Source organism: Culicoides brevitarsis, chromosome 1 (assembly GCF_036172545.1).
Source record: "Culicoides brevitarsis isolate CSIRO-B50_1 chromosome 1, AGI_CSIRO_Cbre_v1, whole genome shotgun sequence".
NCBI lineage: Eukaryota > Metazoa > Arthropoda > Insecta > Diptera > Ceratopogonidae > Culicoides > Culicoides brevitarsis.
Window position 1 is genome coordinate 46,402,262 of NC_087085.1, and position 22,322 is coordinate 46,424,583.

Below are 22,322 nucleotides of genomic sequence, written 5' to 3' on the forward strand. Positions count from 1 at the left end.
AATAGTAAAAATTCATGAAATATTATATGATGCAATGGATATTTGTCAGTAATTGTTTTTTTTAAAGATATTATTCAGTACATTTTAAGTAACTTTTATGCATTAAATGGGCACATCATTTTAATTAAAGTTATTTTACGTGAGAAAAAAAAACTTATTAAAGAATATTATTCGTTCAATCGTAACAATTTTATATATATTATTTCTGTTTTATTATTATCTTTTCTATTCTGATTTTTGCTACATATTATATTTAACTTATAACCTAATAGTACCTTAAATATCAGTAGGGGTACTGAAAGGATTTCTTTCGAGTTAGAAAGTTATTCATTTCTAGTTCCTCTGTACGAAGCAGCATGAAAAGGAAAAATATGTTAATTATGTTAAGTGTTTGCTGCAAAAAAAAAATGAATGAAATATTATGTTCTTTGATGAATGAAACTTAAAATATGATGATGAGCTTCTGAAATAAATAAAAAAAACATATAAATCATTATATGATTGAAACAAGAGGATCAAACTTATTAATTCAAACAATGTTTTTTTTACCTGAAGCCTTTAATATTAGCTTAGAAAAAAAAACTTACGATAAAATCCTGTTCTTCAAAAAAAAAAAAAAAATGCACTAATTGTTCACAAAAACATTATTGATATTTTATATATTTAATAGTAGTATTGTTTGAAATCTTTTATGTTTTTCGATATCATTAATAAATATATATTTATCTTTAATTAACAATATAACATAAAGTATATTTATTATTTCCAAAGTTTGTTCGGTTTTTATTTTTGATCCAAAAATTTTGAACTTCTAATGAATGTTCAAAGTACGTAAATGTATTATTTGCATGAAAATGAAATTTGCATTAACTTAATTTTTAAAGGATTTGAAATTCGATATTTGCTTTTGTTGTTTGGTTCATAATTTGAAAATTGTTTTTTTTTTCTAAAACATGCATCAAATGTTAGTGTCAAATGAAAAATAATAAAATATGATGATCAGAGCTAAGAACTTAAATGTAGATGAGTACACCTTCTAAAAAGGTGTGCGTTTTGTGCATGATTTTTATATAGTGACAAAAGCTGATGATGATTTTTGTTGTTTTAATAAGGGCGTTTTCTAAATCTACCTCGATTGTGAACGCCTTGATTGTATGCTGGTAGATAAAGGGCTGCTTTTGCACGCCCATGCTCTTCGGCAATGCGAACTTGTAACGGTTGATTGCCGCCTTGCGGAATAACGTTATGCAACGCTGAAATAGCCTCCTGTGCCTCTTCTCGTTTGTTGTATCTAAACATTTTTTGTTCATGATTAATGACAGGAAAGACAATGACAAAATTTCATTTACTTACCGAACAAAAGCTACGCCTCGGGGACTGCCGCTAAGTTTATCTCGCAAAATGTTCTTTTGCACTATCGAACCATATTTACCGAAAATCGTTTCTAACCATTCTTCGGTAATGTTGCGTGGAAGATTTGTTATATAGAGGTTTGTTTCTTTTATTTCTTCGCCAGGAGGTCGAGCAAATGAAACCTTTATCCGTTTATTGCGGACTGTGTAACCATTGAGACACTTGATTGCACGAAGTGCTGATTCTTCGTTTACATAGTTTATAAAACCAAAACCAAAACTGTAGCCAGTCTTTTTTGTTGCAGCACGAGATAATAAGGCGAATCAGATAAAAAAAAAAGAAAAATAGAGTTAAAGCATTACTTTAAACGTATCTATAAATTTGTACAAAACGTAAGAGAGAAAGCATAACGTACACTATGCATGATTGAAACAATAGACCGATATCCTGTTATTGTTATATGTTTATTCCTATGATGTGGTAATATTGTGCATAGTTTTTCATTTAATTTTTTTTAAGTATTCAAATTATACTACTTTTTCGATTGTTTGTCAAAATAGTTGCAGAGACACCCTAATTTAAATTAATTATTTTATAAAACCTTTTCTATAGGAATAAGCAGTATTTTATTTATTAACAACGAAAAACAGTATATCGTATCAAAATTGAAAAGAAATATCAATTTTTAATATTAAATACTATGTGATTTTTTTTCACTAATTTGGATGCTTAAAAATGTGAAAAACTGATTTATCATATCGAGCAATATTTTTTTATTAGCTGTATATTATTGATTTTCATCATCGTCATCATCCTAAAAGGTAGTTATTTATAGAGGCTTAAAATCAAAAACAAGGTGCAAGATATAACGTTCAATATTTGTTTTATTTCGTGTTTGCTGTAAAATTTTGTCACAGCAAAAACTTAAAGTTTGATCGATACTCTTTTGTATTTTTGAATAACATGAGAATAAATTGTTTAAATTTTGTTATTTAATGTTTTAAACAATTTTAATTGATTGAATCACATTTGACATTTGAAACTTATTTCATTCCGAAAATTTTCATTCTCAAAATACAAACAAGATAAAAATTCACATGTCCTTTCCCTTTTCATTTATAAAATAAAATATGATATTATAAAAATAAAACAATAAATTAAGAGTTTTTTAAAAAATTTAACACACTCGATGACTTGCAAAGAGAAAAAACTTAATTCTAAACGTGCCTTGTTAAGTGCCTGTCTGAGACTTTCACTTATGGTTTGAATTGATAAAGACACACAGATGCATAATATCTACAGAGGCAAATCAGATGAAAAATATTGCGAATAAACTACACATTAATTGGTAATATTGGCACGTATTTGACCAAAATTCGATTGTACTTTTGAAATAAACAAACTAATGTACTACACTTTGATCAAATCGATTTTATGAAACTTATTTATTTTCACAACATATTTTCATTCCAATTATAAATTGAACGTCATTTCTTCTTAATATTGTAGTCATCGAAAATTGTTTTTACTTTTTTTTTCTTTTTACCAAAATAGAAATAATAGAAGGTTTTATTTCATTATTTCATTTGGCGTGAAAATATTTTTTTTGGGCTTTTTTAATAAGTATTTCACAAATTATTGTTGTCAATATATTTAGCAAACGATATGAAGTTTTTGTTTCTGTTTAATTTTTAATAACAATTTTTTCAAATCGATTATAGTGTTTGGTTTTCTTCTATTAATGTATCTGCAAACTAATATGCATTTGATTGAGAAATACACGCGCTATCGTTCAGAAATTATATATTTTTTTTTTCTTTTGTGGGAAACAGCTGATACAACGATTTGTCCTTGTAATAAATTATTTGATATTCCATACATTGCTGTTTATGAGGCTTTCCTTTAGACAAATTATTTTTTGGCTTGAAGGAAAAACTAAAATCTCATAAACAAGCTTTCCAATCATTAAAATACAATTGAAAAAAATCCGTGTCAATTACAATAATTAAAAGCGACAGCTTATCATAAAATTGTTTTATAATATTTTCCATTCGAAAAATGTTTCAATAGAATTTGAATGTTTAACACGAAAAAAACTTTCGAATTTTAATCTATGTTGCCATGACAAGTGTGTAAGAGTGTCGAGCGATGAATAAGAAAGTTGGAATTGAGGATTGTCCTAAACATTTGTTTTCAAAAAAAGTCCAAACTCCTGATTCACTTTCGAAGGATCCTCGTACGAATGTTACAACAGCTGTTCTTTCATTAGGAGGCAATGCTTGCGTTGAAACACCATCAACAAGAAAAGAGTCATCTTCCGTGTGTAAAATCGTATCGAATGTGAACAAATTGTCAGAAGAAGCTGTTAAAGCTTCTCCGTCAGTCAATAAGAATGTCTGTTCAAGTGTTATTAAGCCGGTATCACAACACTCCAATTCAAGCGGAAACCTTTTCAAATGGTTTGGACAAGTGACAAATGAAACGATTGAAAAAACTGAAATTGCCGACATGAATCGTCGCATGAAGAAAATGTCATGGGGCGAAAAACCATCGTATATCGTAAGAAGTACAAGAGCAGCAAGAGCCTTCGTAGTAAATTGTTTATTTTTTGGCATTAAAGTTGGAGTGACATATGGTTTGTGTCAATATGCTGCACAAGAAGGTCTTTGGGGCACACAAGAAGAAACACAAACATTCTATTACAATATTGTGCAAAGCTTCATCAATGGAGGGCAATTACCCAATAACGAGGATCTACTCATAGGAACACATTCATAAAATGTGAACAACGCGCATGATGATGAAATAATAAAATTTATATTTTCTATATTTTTTTATTTTTTTTTTTTATTTTGCTGTACTTTGGTCGCCATCGAGACTACTGAAAAGATACAAGTAACGAATCGCATGTACTAAAACTATAATGTTCTGTGTCAACAATGCATAATAATTGTCGAAATGATATGATCTGGCTTGAAAGGATGAATGTAACGAAAGTACCGAATTTATGCCAAGGACGAAAATGCATTCAACATATAATTTATGGGATTCGCAATATAATAAAAGAAAATACTCGTGTATTTCTCTTTTTAAAATTACAATCACAATTTGTTAAGATCATTTGATAAGACAGTTATTTTGTAAATTTCTTATCATGTTTTTCTCTTACGTTTGTAAAAAAACATTTATAAATTTAAAGGGCAACTTACCTTTAGATCTCGCATAATTTTACAACTTTCAATGGGTCCCATTGTTGTAAATATCGAGAAAAGTTCTCGTTCTGTCATGTCTTGCGGTAGATAATTGATGATCAAATTTGTTTGTTGACTACTACATGCTAATGCGCCAGCAAGCGATGACGTACTTGATGACGATGGATGTCCAAGCATCGTGGTTGAATGCGGTCGATTATGAGGATTGTGATGATGTGACGCATTATGATTTGCACTTCCTCCGCTTCCCATACCTGAATTGAAATTTCCTCCGGGCCCGAATGTACTACTTGACGGAAGATCAAACATGCGTGCTCGTGTATAGGTGAAATCGTTATCCTGATGATTATAACGCGGATTATATTTGTTGTTGTAATGTAAGGGGGCAGATGCGTAATTTGACTGGAACAGTGCGAAAGAATTTGATCTTGCAAAAGTAAGGTAATTGGACGATCGAAATGTGTGTGGATGGAAATATCAAATCAATTTTGTTTTGGAGACAGAAACTGGCTTTTTACTTTTGCTATTTTGTCTATTTCTATTTTTTATTTATTTTTTTTATTATGATTGGCACGAATCCAATTGCTCGTCATCCAAAACGACTTAGAGTAAAAGTGAGATTAATTAACGAGATTATCCTTGTCATGCAAATTTCTCGTTTATCTAAATAAAATACTTTTTCCGGAATTTCTTGAAGTAGGTACATTAAAAATAAGAATCGTATTTGTTTTGACAAGGAACAATTTGTCAACAATTATTTATTAGAATATTAAGATTCAGCAACAAATAAATAATCATAAAAATGTATCGCACAGGAAATTTGAATTGATACATATGTAAATGACGATTACTTTTAGTTACATGTAGTTTTGGGAAATTAAATACGATTGTTTATGCGTGCCAAAGAGCGATTAACCATCTTACCATGGTATATTATAAAGCACTTATTGCGTTTGGCAAAAGTCTATGAATTATTCAGATTCCAATTAATATTAATTAACATTATCACTCTTATTCGACAATTGTTAAATAATGTATAATTTAAGGAAAAGCTCCTCATTTTTTTTTTTTTGTGCATCATTAGTGCAGTAAACGGAAAATAAAGTAAACAAAAAATGCTTCAAGTTTACAAAGGTCAGTAAATAAAGGCACGGTATAAGAAGAGTAAAAGTAACCTTGGCCTAGATATAGAATAGAATTACTGCGCTGATCCTTATGATGTATCGTTGTGTTTTTGTACACACAAATGCAGAACACAATTTTCCTCTATAGGCACCTACATGTTCAATACTTGGTAGACAGGATTCGTACAATGGTATGACCTAATTTAGGACTGCCAGCAAAAATACGATTGTGTGTGTGAGAGAGCGTTTGAAATTGCTCTTACTTTGGAACAGAGCACAGGAAAGGAAAATAATCATAAAAAATCATGACAAAAAATATTGTGGGAATGATCTAACAAATAATATCGATTTAATAAATTTCCCTTTCAAACCATAATAATAATCGTTAAATTTTTGTCAAGATTCAATACTTTTGTAGAGGCTATATATTGTCTTCTTTAATAAAAAATATAAAAAACAATAAAATAGAAAATTTTTTTTTGTAAGATTTTTCACTTCATTTTTCTTTCAAAACTGTTTATATACGACACATGCTTATCGCAAAAAAAAAGAGTATTTTAAGGTTGTCCTTATTTCATTATAAATTTCCTAAACGTGTCTTTAACATTATTTTAAAGTGTAAAACGTCTTTTAAAAGTTCAAAAAGACAGAGAAACTGTGAAAATATGTGTCATATAGCTACGAAAGAAGAAGAGAAAATATTCCAATCATGTTTTAGCCTCTTCGTTTTTGTTCGTTACTACGTTTGGAGGCGCAATGTCTCGACAAAATAGCCATAATCTTGTTGTTATTGTTACTGTTCATGTACACATTTTGCCAGTTCTGTACTCCAAATTTGACAGATTTATTTTTGTATAATTTTTTTAGTCAAAGATAAAAAGCGAATTTTAACTGAAGAGATTTTGTGATGAAAAATGCATCAATATATCAAAATACTTACAATTCCGCTGGGCAACGAATGAGACATTCCCCAAAGACGAGCTCCGCTTTAGTTGCAAAGATTTTCAGGTGATTTGATTTTGCGTAAAAAGTGTTTTGTGTATTTGAAGGTGTACGTGTTGATGTAATGTGAAAAATTGTGGCGAGGAAAAAGAAAAAAAAATAAAATTAAAGAAATTGTCACATAAATATATTGAAACATTGATCAAGTGAGCGGCAATAACAACAAATACACACACAGAATAATATTGTCAGTTATCAGATTTCCTTCAGGTCTCTTATCTTTCCTTCTACCTCTTATTCTTCTTCTTCTTCTGAGACAGATAGAAAGAAGAATAAGGCAACAGATTCTCGGTAATAAAAGAAGAAAATTTTTATGCTATTCGAGAGTATGTGTATCTGTGTGATTACCGTGTGTGTGCGTAGGTTGGAAACATGACACATAATTTTCTTTTGTAGTTCTTTTCTAAAGTACAAATAGGTATGCTATTTAATGTAGGCTATCCAATCCATGGAAAACATGTACTAAACACACAAAAGACGTCTACACTGTTGTATTATATTAATTTAATAAGCCTGCACTCTCGATATAGGTACTATTGTCCTGTAAGTTGTGTTGAACTTATGCAAATCTAAGTAGGAAAAAAATATATTGATCCCTCTTTTGTGCATACACATATCAACCATAATTCATCAACTTGAATTTCAACAGGACTTTTATTTCGTGTTTTAGAACTACAAACATTTTGCACACTCACTTTTTTTTTCTTTAGTTCACATTTAAAACTTATTATACATGTATTTCCTCATTATTATATACCTTGATCTGAATGTTGAGGGATATCCAAACCCATTATTCATTTTACTATTCCCATACATTTTTCTTCCCTTGGCTTTTTTCTTCCTTTTATTATTTATTTTTGTGCACAATTGTGTATTTGTATGTTTTTTTGAGTTTCACGATAACTATATACTACAAACTCGCTTTTTTTTGGCTTTTTTCTGCCACTAATTTCATGTGTGCAAATAGGAAGCTTCCTTGTATTTTTCGATTTTCTTTCCTTAATGAAAATTTTCTTCTTCTTCTTCGTCGTCTTCTTGCCTTCGTTTAGCAGCGTTAGCAGCTACATTTACACACGATTGCAAACTGATTAAACACACGTAATAAATGAAAAGAACTTTGTCTTGCTTGAGAATGGATAATTCGTTGTTATTTGCACTGCCACATTTCGCTATTTAGCTTTTTTTTCAGTTTTCAATTGATTTGTTTTTTTTTCACTCGACTTCAAACAAACCTGACTTGAGTCGGCTGAAAGTGAACTGTTATACATCTGTCATACATGAGGCTCGTGACGACTTGCAGACGCAATCCATAGTGACTGAGTGAGACGAATGAAAGTGAACTGTTATACAGCTGTCAGCTAAGTATACCAGTCTGTTATACTTAGCTGACAGCTGTATAACAGTATCACTTTCATTCGTCTTAATTCGCCCTCACAGTCACTATGGATTTCCGTATGCAAGTCGTCACGAGCCTCACGTATACAGCTGTATAACAGTATCACTTTCATTCGTCTCAAATCTGCAGAGTAATGTTTTCGTGCGAATTTATACGCGCGATCCGGAGTTGTTGTTCGCCGTGATACGGTAGTCAACATCTTTGAGACGAATGAAAGTGATAAGCCATCTGGCGGATTGAATTCAAAAACTGACACGTTGAATTAATACGATAGATGGCGTTGTAACAAGAGATCCAGAGGCAAAAAACGCACGTCATGACACGTGTGTGCCAAAACAGTATACACATGCATACAGCATACGTTGCCCAATGCAAACTGCGGTACTTTTTTGAAGCAATCATAATAAAGGTTTTTCCTCTCGAAAAAAGTTGAATTTTCGTGGATTTTCCATCTAAATAATGTCAAAAGTCGCTCCGAGAGATATTGCTCCTGTTCTCAGGAAAGTCAGAGACTTTCTTTTGGGCGTAAGTGTTTGAAGACAGTTAATGGAAAGCATCAAAATAAGAACGACAACACTTCCATTATATAATTTTCGGAGATTGTTATTGTTTCATTAAACTGATTTTTTTTTGTATATTCTTGCAGCGTACTCTTGTTCACAATCATCGATGGGAAGCTGAAATGGCAGATCGCACTCAACCTCAACCTGAATTACCCGATGGTCCTTCACACAAACACTCAGCGAATTACTATTACACTCGTGATGCTCGACGCGGAGTGAATCCGCCAATTGATTGCACAAAAGCAGCATTGGCTTCGGGCGAGAACAAGTAAATATTGCATTTTATTTCTTCAAATCTTGGTTATAAACTATTTATTTGTTTTATACAGAGAAGGAGCTGGAATTGGAAATCGCCTTCCTACCCCGGGAGCATCTTATCCATGGGATCATCATCATCAATACTAAGTTAATGTACATATGGCGATGTTAATCCTTGCTTAGAATTGTAAATAAATATAAAAAAGAAAGAATATTATCTCTTTATTATATGTAAAAGATTTATGCAAGAAATTCTGAAATGATACTTTTCGTGTCGCTTGTTGCTTCAACTTCATTCTTACCTTAAATTCCTCCTTTTTTTGTAAAATATTAATCGTGAATACATAATAGTTCCGTTTTAATCATTTCTCAATGATCGTTTCAAAAAGAGGTATAATATAATTTCGAAATTTGTATAAAAAAACATTGCGTGGGAGATTTGTGAAGAAGCTATCGTACGATGAATCACAATAGTATTATAAACGTCCCTGACTTTGCAAAAATGTTTATTCATAAAAGAAATTCGTTTAATCCAATAATTTACACTTCGAAATCAATTTGTATACCTACCTTTATTTACATACATCTCAACAGGCAAAATGATACAAATACATAACACAAGCAAATATAGCTAAACACGAATGCCCAGCTTCCTAATATGGCAAGGTCGATTGGAAAGGCCTTCGCTCAGATCAAATATTATGATTTTTTACAGTACATGTTGCATATACTATTTTGTTTTTCAGAATGATCAACAAGTAAACGACAGTAAATTTTCCAAAGAATATTTCTACATATTTAATATTTTAAGCCTTCATTAACTTAATTTGTATTAATTAACTTTCGCAAAGTAATATTTTGAAGAGTAAAAAACAATTTTCCTGTTTCTAGTTAACTTTATTGTATTTTCAATACAATTTATATATGTAACATTCGATATAATGATAATAATAAAGGTGTTATTTTGTCAAAAGGATTAAATATTTTGTGTGATTATTATGTCTTGTTTTTCAAGTTAGTAATAGATTTACAAGATTCAGCAAATTGTCTGTAATTGTTTGTGTTTAATAAAAAAAAAAACTTTTACAATAAATTTATTATTTGTGTTAATTATATAATGAACAAAAAAATAAATTAACTATCATATGTATTGAAAGTAAATAATATGTAATTCTTGATAAACACATATTTTGTTAATTTGTAAAAAAAAAATTGAAATTGCACTTGAATTCATAGTTTAGTGTAGTTATATTTTCTTTATTTGAGTAATACCTACATGTAAGTTATATTGAAGATTTTTTTTTCTTATTCTTATATTATATTACTGCGTAAGAAAAATAATTTTTCTTTTATAAAACTCCTATCTAAGTTAGTACAAAGGATTGCATATATTGTTAGGTATTTTCCAGCAAAAAGGGTTAGTTTTTCTAACTACACTACTTACTATATAAAATTTAAACTTATCAAAAATTCTGTCTTTGATTTGATTTCTATATACTACTAATAAGGCCGACATACTGTTCTGTCATTATCTTCTTTCTTATTAATATAAATAAATTGAAAAGAAATAATTATTATAAGTTACAATATATACTTATAGTTGTTAATACAATTTAACAATATGGCTAAGGTAAGCATTAGAAAATGATAAAGTTAAATTAAATATAAATGCGTGATTGACAAAACAAAATTCCTTGTAAGAAGATATGATTTTTATGAATTTATCAGTCCAACTTATCATTGCGTTACATTTAACAACATTGCTATAAGCTATACATTCTTTACTAAAAGTCTTTTTCTTTTCATTTTTGTTTTTTTTTTTGTAATTTAAGCCTTTTCAATACCTTTTTTCTTTGTTTTTAATATAAAAATATCTATTCTATCAATTTTTTAGCAAGATAAATCATGATCCGCAGGAGAATCATTTAAAAATTGCTATCTGCTACATCATAAAAAGATTTATATGTGTTTGACAATTAAAATTGTTTTAGTTAATCTCAAAAATATACTATGTTATATCTTATGGACTGACATTTTTTGAACTGGTAGTTTCTTGAGCCCGATAATGTTTTCTTCCATGCGACATCCGATTACGGTATCATTGAATAAATTTCCGCCATACAGCTTCTTGTATACTGTCTGTCTGTCAACTCTGATGGCACCTACCTGATTTAAAAACCAGAAATGAATTACATTAATATATTCTTGTTGGATGATGAATAGAAATATCAATTGTTGTCTAAACTGTCTGCTTCTGTTGATTTTTGTCACACTTGCGTTCGTGTTGTGATGCTATTAATTTATAACATTACCAATAATATATGATGTATGTTTGTTGAATCGTTTGTCAATCTTCTTGTCTTCTTCTTCTTTTTTATGTACGTTACACATACATATTGATTCTGTGAAAAAAAAATATATCTAGTTTTTATAAAACGCGGCAATAAAAGTATTTTAATCAACTGTATCGATATAATTATTTATTTATTTATTTTGTCCGTGATGACAAAACAGAAGACAAATGTAGAGCATATTAATAAATGAAAAGCGTAAAAGAAATATAATATAGGTATTAGCAGATGAAATGATGATGTTGCAAATTCCTGTATGGTTTATAAAATCTTTACTTAAGGAATATGGCGCCATTCTAATAATGAATTTTATGAAATAAATAACAACAAAGTTGAAATCTTTACAACAAAAAACTAAAACAAAACAATTTTATTTTAGGCAAAAGTGTATCATGGAAGGCAAATTGTTCATTAAAAAATGTTCTCTTTATTCCATATTCTTCTTTTCTGAGAATGTATTAAGTAGATTTTACAATTACAAATTTGCAAGTTAAATTATTTAAATTTATCTACCACAGAGGATAAAATGTTGTGTGAATAAAACAAATGCGATTACAAATCTTGTCACACCGCCATCGTGTTATCTGATTTCGACGATTTTTTATCGATACACATTAAATTAATACTAAAAAAATAAGCTAGATTGTATCTGTATGATAACGTGTATAAATGACTTTTTATATTTGATAGTTGTCTTGGAAATTTTCACGATATTGAAATAGATGAAAAATAAAAGGAAATATGTACATAAATTAAAATCGTTACCTCTTTTTGTCGTTGAAATTATTGCTTTGCACCGTTCTGATAAAAAATAAAACTGCGCTCCCTTTGTCAGTACATTCCCGTGTTGCTTCTGACGGGTGCGGGAATTCGTGACAATCCGCTTATGCGTTTAGTGCTTCCTGACGTTTCTTTAGGAGTACTTATTTCGGACGATGATGAAGAGGTTTTCTTCGGTGTTGTGTTGTTTCCGATATCATGCTCATCATCAACTACTGAGCCATTTCCGTTGACCCAAGCTGTAGTAAAATCATTATCACTGTATTTGTTATTAACGGATGAAGATGTCTTTTTTGATGTATATTGTTCAAGCAAAGCTTTCATTTTAGCCAAAAATTGAGCGTCGTCTTTCGCTTCGCCGGCAACTTCGAGGAATTGCTGTGCAAGGGGCGATACAATACGATTTTTAATGGGAGATGTATTAGCGGAAGCACTAATGGGTTTAATACGCCTGCCATTTTGATCGTATTGCGCTTGTTGTGAACGATTAGCATTTGAAATTATCTTACGATTGGGACTCGGTGAATTAGGTTTCGAACTTGATTGTTGAAAAGTATCGTTTTGCAACGAAGGTCGACGTTTCGTTGTTCTGCCAGACCAAGTATTTTCTTTGGGAGTTTCTTTAGCCATTGATGACGCAGTAGGCTTTCGAACGGATCTATATTGTGGGATTTTACGAGATAATGGTAATCCTGTTTCCATTTCTGTCATGCATAAATTCTCGACACTTCTCCTGCGTATGGGCATTGGAGATCGTGGAATTTTGCTCACGAGATTCTTTTTCTTGTTGCTACTGAGATTTTCGTTGTAAATTTGCTCGGAGAATCCCGTTTTTCGCAAACCTGTATTGTTCGAAATATCTAACATGATTACATCATCAGTTATTGTAATGCCCGATTTGGTAAAGTTTTCTTGAGGACCATCCTCGTTTGGTAACTCTGTGGAGTCAATTACATCTACAGCAACAGGCATTGTGGTATCCAAAGGTTCTATTGTTTCATTTTCAACAATTTTAAGACATTGCTCTTCGCATGACGAGTCGGGGGTATTTTGATCAAGACGCACTACATACATATTTCTTTTTGTTAAAGAGTATTTGTTTCAAACGAAAAATTAAAATACTTACCAATATTTTCAGCATCTTCATTCGAAGCTTGACTCAACATCGAAGATCTCTTGTCTCCCTTGCCATTTTGAATTAAACCTAAACTACGATATCCTTCATCGCTTATTTCACTTCCATTATCACTAACATTCTCATATTTGTTCACACTTTCTGTAGGTAAATCCGCTTTTGTTTCTTGCATTGTCGCTTGTGTAGAAATTTCTTGAGGATTCAATGGGATGACAATGTTAGACTCAAATGACAATTGTCTTTTTTTCTCTTTGTCTGATACGCGTTTTGTGTTTGGAGAAGCTGAACGAGGGATTTGCGATAATTTTGTCTGTTTATAAAAAAAATCAAATTCATTATGAATCAAAATTAGTATTAAAAAAATTAAAAACCTTATCAATTCCATTTCGTTGCGATGGACTTCTGCTACGACTTCTTACATTCGTTTGTGGCGAAAGCGCATTACTATTCGTTGCTGTTGCTTGGCTTGTCACATTGTGTGCCGTAGTTGGCGATCCTATACCATTATTGAATTTTCTCGTAACTGGCGGTGATCTAATCATAATTTTAATAAATAATAAGAAAAACATTTTTAATATTTCTACATTCATCTATATGTTTCTCTTTTTGCGGAGATTAGATAAGAATTTTATATGAAAACCAAATTAGTAAAAACATGTGAAACACATTTCCATACATCAGATACAAATATGTGAATGGATAAATTCTATTCACACTCTCTTGTCTTCACTCTCGTGTATGACTCAATACAAATTATTTATCTTCAAATTGTAATAAATGTAGTTCCTTATTTGGACTATAATTGTCATTGTTACATTTTGTTGTCGTTTTTCGTTATGCAAATGTACATGCCAAATTGGTGCTAAGAACTTTATCACGTATTGTTGGCATCTTTTTAATTGTCACACACCCTCGACTCTTATAAAGAGGAAAACATTTGGTTCGATAAATGGTCTCTTGATTGATTAAAAATAGATACATATGCTCATTTACATATAAAAGTTAATTTGAGATAATTTTCACAACTAACAACATTCTAATATCATATAATTGGTCAATTTATTTCTTTGGTATATAAATAAATATGTGTACAATTCTAAACTCGTGTTAATATGTAAACGAATAAATTTAATCCAAAAGAGTTTCCTTGTGCTGACTAACGTTGGCGTTGTTGTTTTTTTTTTCTTTTTAATTATTTGGATTAATCATAAAACAAATAAGTAAAGTATTATATAGAGCAAAAAACAATAAAAAAATAGACAAAAGCTTCATGTATATATTTCAAATTGAAAGATAATAATACTACATATGTAACCTGCAAGAAGGAAAAAACATTAACATTGTCACTAAAATCGTTAAAGTGTGCAAATTGGGAACAAATTTTAATAAGTAACTAACTAATCGACACTATTAACAGTCAACTATTTCTTGTTAATATATAATAAAAATTGAATACTGTAGGTTGAAAAGCATGTTTTAAAGAAAGAGAAAAAGAACGAACAGAAATGTGTATCATATGTGGGCACACTTTATAAGTCATATTACTCAAAGCAAAAAAATATATAAACTGGAAGTGAGGTAAACTTTAATAAATACAGGTTTGTTAAATTTCATCGCAAGTTGCTATTCCAGCCTAATGACCAACTGATAAAATTTCGTTACAGGTGAATTAATTTGCCTTCTATGCGCCAATATTTCATATAAAAATATAAGTATACTTTGTATTAATTGTAACAAGCTGAGCAATAATTAACGATTTTTCAAAGGCATTTTAACACTGTATCTTCTTAATAGGTAGATGAAATTAAAAATAACTTTGATTTTTAACCAATATTAATTTTATTTTCAATTACTTTTTAATTTACCATATTTAAATAAATAAACTTTACCGGATTTTAAAGCTTTGTATTTTATGTATAAAAATTATTTTTCAATAAACAAAACTTATCCCTTTAACCATTTATCATCAACCATAGGTTTGTAAGTTTTGCGTGTTTTGTAACTGCTTATTGTAAATTAGGCGATTGTTTAAATCAATAGAAAAAAAATATCACAATATACCTAATATTTTTTAGCTTTGCGATTTTTTTTTTCAAATAAAACAGTAATAAATATATAAACTAATTGATAACAACAATTTCAATGATTAATTTTTTATGTAGGTAATGAATTTCGTCTACGTTGTTTCTTGCAACATCACACATTTTTGAAACATAACCAGCATCATCATCATCATCATCATCATTATTATTGTTATTCAAATTCAAACTTAAACGTCGCAAATTGCATTTATTATAATATTTTTCAAACACGATTAGTTTCTTTGTCATTTTTTAATATTTATCAGATAACGTGCACGATAATGATTATGTAAGTTATGGATTTTTCCTCATTGAGTTATAAAAATGACAGTAAAATAAAAATAATGATGCAAAAATAAAGAGTAGAATATGATGCAAAATTATGCTAATCAGCATTGTATGAATGAAATACAGTTTTTCACATTATCCATATTAGACAAAGAAACTTTTTTGTTTGTTTATTGCTTCTGCAATAAAGAAAAAAAAAGAAGTTTCAAACTGAAGTATAATTATTAGGGACTTTCGCACACGAGAAAATAATGTTTATTCATACGTTCTTTGCCAATTACATTGTGTTGAATACAAAACACATGTAACGTATTGACAACCTAATAAATCACTTTATAAGTTGTCGATTGTTAACACTTTTTATTATAATGTATTTATGCGAAAAGAAACAATTTATTTATCTACCTATTATAAAGTTTACAAGGAGCTTGACAAGGAGTGTAAAAGCGAGTTATAATGTGCGATTTTACATTCATACAGTTCATAAATTGTTATTTGCACATTCATACGTATTCAACAAAAAAAAAAATTGAAAAGTGAAATTAGTAGTTGAAGAATGTAAATTATGATTATAACTTACCTTTCATAATACACCTGCGCTTTGTGTAATTCAATACCGTTATTGGCATTCGTTCTTGTCATGATACGAGCAGCTACAGCAGATCTGTGTTGTGCACGGCAACGACATGGATCATGTTTATCTAAATAATGTGAAAGAGTGTCCCATCCTCCCCCAACGCGAACCATGACATGCGATCGTAGAATCTGTAAAAAAATTGTACCCAAAATAATTGTAAAACAAATAAACGTGTGACAACTAAAATGACCTTTAAAAGTTAAGCATTTTTGACCAATATCCGATAATATAATCTGCTTAGTTTTCTTACGGAACGCTTTCTTGAGTATTATAATTAACTGAAGCCCTAAAACTTTTATATGTCACTCTGTCCTTGTGAAGGTAAAATTAGATACATACTTCACATATTTATTTATTGATTGTTTTACAGAGAACATGTATAACAAAAACTTATTAAAATTCTGCTTCAGGGCGGTAAAAAAAATTTTTTTTTTGCAAAAATTACGATAATTGTTGTTGATCAATTACAAGTTTGTTATGTGAATGCCAATGTACAAGAATTTAACGGTTATTCAACCAAATTGAAAAAATCACCAAACACAAGATTTATTGTATATCGTTTATAAATCGATAATGCAATATTTAAGGTAAAATTTTTATATAAACTTCTTCCATCATATAGTGCTAAAAAAATAAAAGACAAGTGTGTATATAATAAAATATTATAAACTTAATCGAAAACAGTTTCTTATGCACACTACTTGTTGTTTTTTAAGGCAGATATGGGCAAGTGAAAAACTTGCATGTAAAAAATGATGACCACGACATCAACATTTTACGGATATAAATCTTGATGTTTCTCTGCTTAAAATCGATATCTGTTTTGAAAGGCGTTGAATTGTGCTCTACAATACACGAGATCAATTTCTTCTTGCGAACATTAATAAGGACTTAATTTATATCTTACAGCCAAGAAATGATAGTTGCACGAGTGAAATATTAATGATATGTGTAAAAATGTATGAAATAATAATTAACGATGCTCAAGGCTCGCGTTCATGTTTTTGTACTTAAGCAATAAATATATTATTCAGGATGTATGCCATTTAAAATTAATTATTTACTTACCCTCACAAAAATAAGCACTTTCGTGTCGCCAATTCTGTACTTTCCTTCAGATACACGAATCATTGGGAATTGAGTAGGACATGTACATTTTTCAACAAGATCTCGTACCTGTATAAATGAAAGAATATTAGAATGAAAACATGACTGAGAGGATCATCGTAAAATACAATACTAATATGTTTTTTGATTCGCAAGTTATTATTCTTAAATATATTACTGCACTGATTTACAATTATTTTACTTAACTTTTACCTCTTCAGATATTTCATTACCACAAAATATCGTTCGTAAATGTTAACAAATTGTAAACATTATAACATTACAAGACCTACAACAGCGCTTCTTGCGCGCCATATCATAACCTATGATAATGATACGTTTTGATATAAAATGGAAAGTAAAACGTTAACACTTTATAAATTTTATTCTGACATATTGGTGAAAATATATAGCAACAACTATTATATTCCATTATATTTCTAATGCAAAGGTGTGAATTTCACGATTTTTCATTTATCGCATGGAATAAAATATATTTATAATTGATAGTTTATTACTCTCTAACATACTCTCTATTACCTTTTTTTGTTTTTGCAAATAATCTCATATGACATGTTCAACACTTATTTAACATAATAATAAACAATTTGATTGATATTTAACATGGATACGTGATTTAACTTGAGGCAAGGATCACTCGACATGTCAAAATTTAACATTTCCTGATCAACCAAAAATGAAATTTGCTGTCAACCGTGTTTCTTTTTTTGTCATTATGTGACGAAAAATGGTAAAACCAAAGCTGAAAACTAAAGTATTTCAATAAATACTGCATTGTAATGATATGAAAAGTAATAAAGAGAAGAAGTATACGTTAAGTTATTAGAACGCCTTTTTAAAAGAACTTATGATGAGCTATGTTACATCTTTTTTCACGAAAACTTTTTTCTAAGTTCAATTACTGAATGATGATGAGCACCTGCTGTTTTTTTTATAATTAAAAATGTTTTCAGAAGCTGTTGTTTTTTAATATATATAATTTGCAAACTTCTGATTGCTTAATGGCTTTGCTTGCTCGTTAATGTGAGACACGAAAACATATTTTTTTTGTCAATTATTTCCGCGTATTTAAGAGATTATTATCTATCGCCTCTGCTTTTGTTTCAAATTTCTTGCGTGTGTTAATGTGTACAATAAAACAGTCATAAAAAGGTAAAATAATACCAAACACATCACTCATGGAGATTATTTAAACCCCTGATCTGTGACATGACATTGAAATTCTCGCTAACTTTTTTTTCGCATTGTGTGCAAAAAATTGTCGTTTTTGTTTGCAAACACATATGTAATTCAATACATTATGAAAGTAAAAGTAAAATATTATACTCATGCAACTATTAAAACTCGAGAATCGATAAACAAAAGCAAATAAATAGATCATTTAAAAAAATTAGGAAATCATGAAAAATATCATTTACAACGTAACAATGTCTTGATTTTATTACTAAACTTCTTTTTGTCGTCTCTTAATATATGTATGTTTATTGTTATAATGTGTCATCTATCTTGTGTCAACTTGATCCTCCCACGCTCTTGTTGTGACATACATTTTTGATATGTAAATCGTTCGTAAGGAAGAAAGAAATTACACAATATACCACAGTAGGTACATATAATGTATATAAATTATTTTTTAGGCTATTTAGACATTACGGATCAAAGAATGGAAAGTAAGTAACTGTTTATATTATTAATTTTATAAAAAGTATTAAGTCCTTCAAACACGAATAAAATTTATTGTTATTGCTGTACAAAACATGATAAACAAATGTAAGAGAAAAATGAAACATGAGACAACTTCAAAAACGTTTGTTGCTTTCTAAGTGTGCCAATTCATAATGAATAATTATGTTTACTTGATACTTTGCTATTGTATTATTTTCTAACAAAATATAATGTACAATTACTTTAATATTTTATTTTTATACTAAAAAACATTTATTTCACTTACTTCGCAATTTCTTTGCGGTTTATCAAACTTTCAAGAATTATCAAGAAAATTCGAAAAAATATTATTTTATTATGTAAATGTTCTTACAAAAAAAGTGTTGAGCACGTTTATTATCTGTTTTTGAAGTTTAAAACAATATATTGCGTCACGATTTTGTGTGTGTTCTCACAATGCATATTTTATCTGATTTTCATTAGAAAAAGAACAAGTCAATGAACTTCCATATAAATTTTCCAAGTTTAGAAAATAAATGTTATGTATTTTAAGAAGAGACACTGAGGTTGTTATTGTCATCAAATAAAATTTAATAAGAATCCATTGTGCAAGTCATATGTAAATAGTTATTATTATTATATTGTGCAATAAAAAATCAAAGTAATTGGCTCATTCATTTGTTTATGTCAAATGCTTATGTTTATGCTTTCAATTTCCCATAAAAGGTGATAAAGTTTTCAGACCATATCTCTCATATGGCAAAGAGCAAAGAGACACAACTTTTTACACAAACACATTGCAGTCACAAATAACCTCGTCTCTTTGTTGAAATGATCAACGAAGTTTACTTCATTTATTACATTATGAACCCGTATAATTTGCTTGTTATTTTGGCGCCAATATCACGACAAGTGATTTATCTGCCTGTTACAAATAATTTTCTTCTATTCAAAACGTGCATAATTTTATTTTATATTATATTATATTATAATAAGCGTTGTCGTTGAAACTCTCTTTTAAAATTCTAAGCACCAATTAATATGCTGTTCGCTACACAATCATCGTATTGTTAAAGGCATGATGTGTACATTTTCAATTATTTTATTTTATTTTAAAGTGACTATAAAATAAAAATAAAATAAACATTTTAAAAGATTGTATGAGGCCTCCTGCCTGTATAAGTTTAATGAGAGTGCGGTGCATGTTAAAGATGCTGATACGATCAGAACATAGTGTAAAGCATGTTAGCGATTTCTTCACTTCAATATATTTGCTCATATGTAGCATCGGAAAAAAGTAATAGAATTGTTTCATCTCTAATGGTCTCTATGAGAAGCAACATGACTTTACATGTTAAATACGTCGTACGATGATCGTCATGCTTGTTCCCGAAATGTATCACTAATTTCATGACAGCATACAGATAAATACCGTAAAACCCATGAGGAGAGATCAAAGTGTATTTTACCATAATTAGAGAATCGAGATTAACGAAGTTTGATATCAACGAACATTTTAATGTTTGTATTTATTTTTCTAATTGCAATTAATTACTGTCTTTTTACTGAACAAAAAAACTATGTTTATGTTGCAATGGTGCATTAGATGACACACAGGATATGGTTGATAGGTGAGATGTTTAACCTATTATAAACTTATTTTTTTTTCCTTTCAATAACGATTCCAAAAATTTTTTAAAACTTTACTTTTAATGTTTGGATCACTTTTGCGTGAGCTTCTCTCAATATTTCAGAGAGTGAAAAAAAAGTTATAAGATACTTACAAAAAAGCGTGAGAAAGAGTTCATAAAACTATTTTAAACAAAAGCAAACGAACACATGCATCTGTCATGTAATCAATGCAATTATATACAGAACCTCAATATATATACCGAAAGCACCTAATTCATAATTTTTCTTTTATGATAATTTTTATTTACATTTTGCTTTCTTTATCTCATTCCATATACTGTACATAAAATTTCTGCAATTGTTTTCCTTTTCACATACGTACATTTTGTACGTTTAAAAGAAATAACAACAAATAAATAGCCTTAAGCTAATAAATTCTGTAAGTACCATTTGCCAGACTCACTTACATTTGTAATTTAAGGTAAAAAATATTACATTTTAAGGGTTTTTGCACTGTGTACTATATGAGTGCACAAAAAGGTAGTTCAAGTCGCTTTTGTGGCAAAGTAAATTTGTTATGCCGGAGACAGTCAAAGTGCATATTCAACACTATTTAGTAAGTTTTTTGCTTGTGGCATTTTAATGATAGTAAGAGTTGCCTTTTATTTTTAGTAGAGAAATAATATATTGTAAAAAATCCAATATTTATTTGTTGATCCCTCCAAGACTAAAGTTAAATCAAATGCGTCATGGTAAGCACAAAATATTTATAACCGATGAAATTGCGTTTTTTTTTATTTTTACTGTTGAAGATAAGACAAATGATGATATTTTGTTGATTAAGCCTCAAAATATTTAATTGACTCTCTGAGAAAAATCACATATTCCGTTTTATCAGGAAATGAACAAGTTTTTTCTCATCTCTTATCACACATACCGCGCAATTATTTATTTACAAGAAACGGAAAAAAATAATAGTTATGGCTGCACAGCAAAAATATTTCAATTTCTACATAACAATCGTTTTTTTCTCAAATCATTTATACTAATAAAAAGTATCCAATAATAATGTTTACAAAAAAGGCAAACACATCGCGACTTATTAATGCGAAATTTCTCAATAATTTTTCCCTCTGATATTGTTCACCATTCATAATGTTTACAAATAGCATTTTGGATTAGAAACTGTTGTATATGTTGTCACTACTTTTATGCGCAACATTACCATTAGAATTGAACAAAAATTATATATTATGATAATAATCATACAAAAAGTGAAATTTTTATATACTCTTTGAAATTCTGTAGAATCGGGTCCATCCATATTTGGGTATAGCTTAGACAATTCGTTACAAAAGGTTAAAATGCGTGCGTTTGAAAGTTCATTTTCTGCCATGTTCAGAAAAAGAGTGAAGAAAATCAAAAATTTTGTAACAATAATAATAATAATATTGAAATTTTTCTTTATTAACAGAAATAATTTTTTATTTTTCTATACAATTTTTTTTTGCAGAAATTAAAAATAAATTAATTTTTTATTGACCTTGTCAAGTAAAGTCTTTACATATATGGCGTGTAATTGTATTTTAACAATATTATGATTTATCATACGATAAAGTGTTTGTTTAAAATTTTATTGTTGCACGTTCAAATTGTACTTTCGCACCAAAACATTTGTATATTACCTTTTCTTATTCTTATATCGACTTAACTCATT

General features: G+C 29.2%; 3 protein-coding genes across 5 annotated transcripts in view; 1 reads left to right on the forward strand and 2 right to left on the reverse strand.

The window, feature by feature from the left end:
- Positions 1-1,093: 1,093 nt before the first annotated feature.
- LOC134828087 (protein sex-lethal) lies at positions 1,094-7,911 on the reverse strand. Of its 2 annotated transcripts, none has more exons than XM_063841046.1 (5): positions 7,449-7,911; positions 6,630-6,675; positions 4,563-4,967; positions 1,354-1,643; positions 1,094-1,291 (listed from the first exon to the last, which is right to left on the reverse strand). In XM_063841046.1, exons 1-5 carry the CDS (start codon positions 7,505-7,507, stop codon positions 1,105-1,107), a joined length of 987 nt encoding a protein of 328 aa, XP_063697116.1. In that variant the 5' UTR covers positions 7,508-7,911; the 3' UTR covers positions 1,094-1,104. The 2 variants fall into 2 exon arrangements, with proteins under 2 accessions (XP_063697116.1, XP_063697117.1); XM_063841047.1 differs by having other exon boundaries at positions 4,563-4,904; positions 7,449-7,908.
- A 556-nt stretch (positions 7,912-8,467) lies between these two features.
- On the forward strand, positions 8,468-9,120 carry LOC134838275 (NADH dehydrogenase [ubiquinone] 1 alpha subcomplex subunit 7). The gene is made up of 3 exons (XM_063853771.1): positions 8,468-8,612; positions 8,734-8,918; positions 8,980-9,120. The coding sequence occupies exons 1-3, from the start codon at positions 8,547-8,549 to the stop codon at positions 9,053-9,055; spliced, it is 327 nt and encodes a 108-aa protein (XP_063709841.1). The 5' UTR covers positions 8,468-8,546; the 3' UTR covers positions 9,056-9,120.
- Positions 9,121-10,137: 1,017 nt separating this feature from the next.
- Positions 10,138-22,322, reverse strand: part of LOC134828091 (GAS2-like protein pickled eggs) — a 40,052-nt gene continuing 27,867 nt past the window's right edge. Inside the window, exons 6-12 of one of the 2 annotated variants that reach the window (XM_063841054.1) lie at positions 17,249-17,356; positions 16,124-16,308; positions 13,546-13,708; positions 13,166-13,484; positions 12,025-13,103; positions 11,221-11,310; positions 10,138-11,074 (exon numbers count right to left, since the gene is read on the reverse strand). In XM_063841054.1, the coding sequence (XP_063697124.1) occupies positions 12,091-13,103; positions 13,166-13,484; positions 13,546-13,708; positions 16,124-16,308; positions 17,249-17,356 (1,788 nt within the window). In that variant the 3' untranslated portion in view covers positions 10,138-11,074; positions 11,221-11,310; positions 12,025-12,090. Of the gene's footprint in view, positions 11,311-12,024; positions 13,104-13,165; positions 13,485-13,545; positions 13,709-16,123; positions 16,309-17,248; positions 17,357-22,322 lie in introns of both variants that reach the window. The other variant, XM_063841053.1, reaches the window with a different exon arrangement.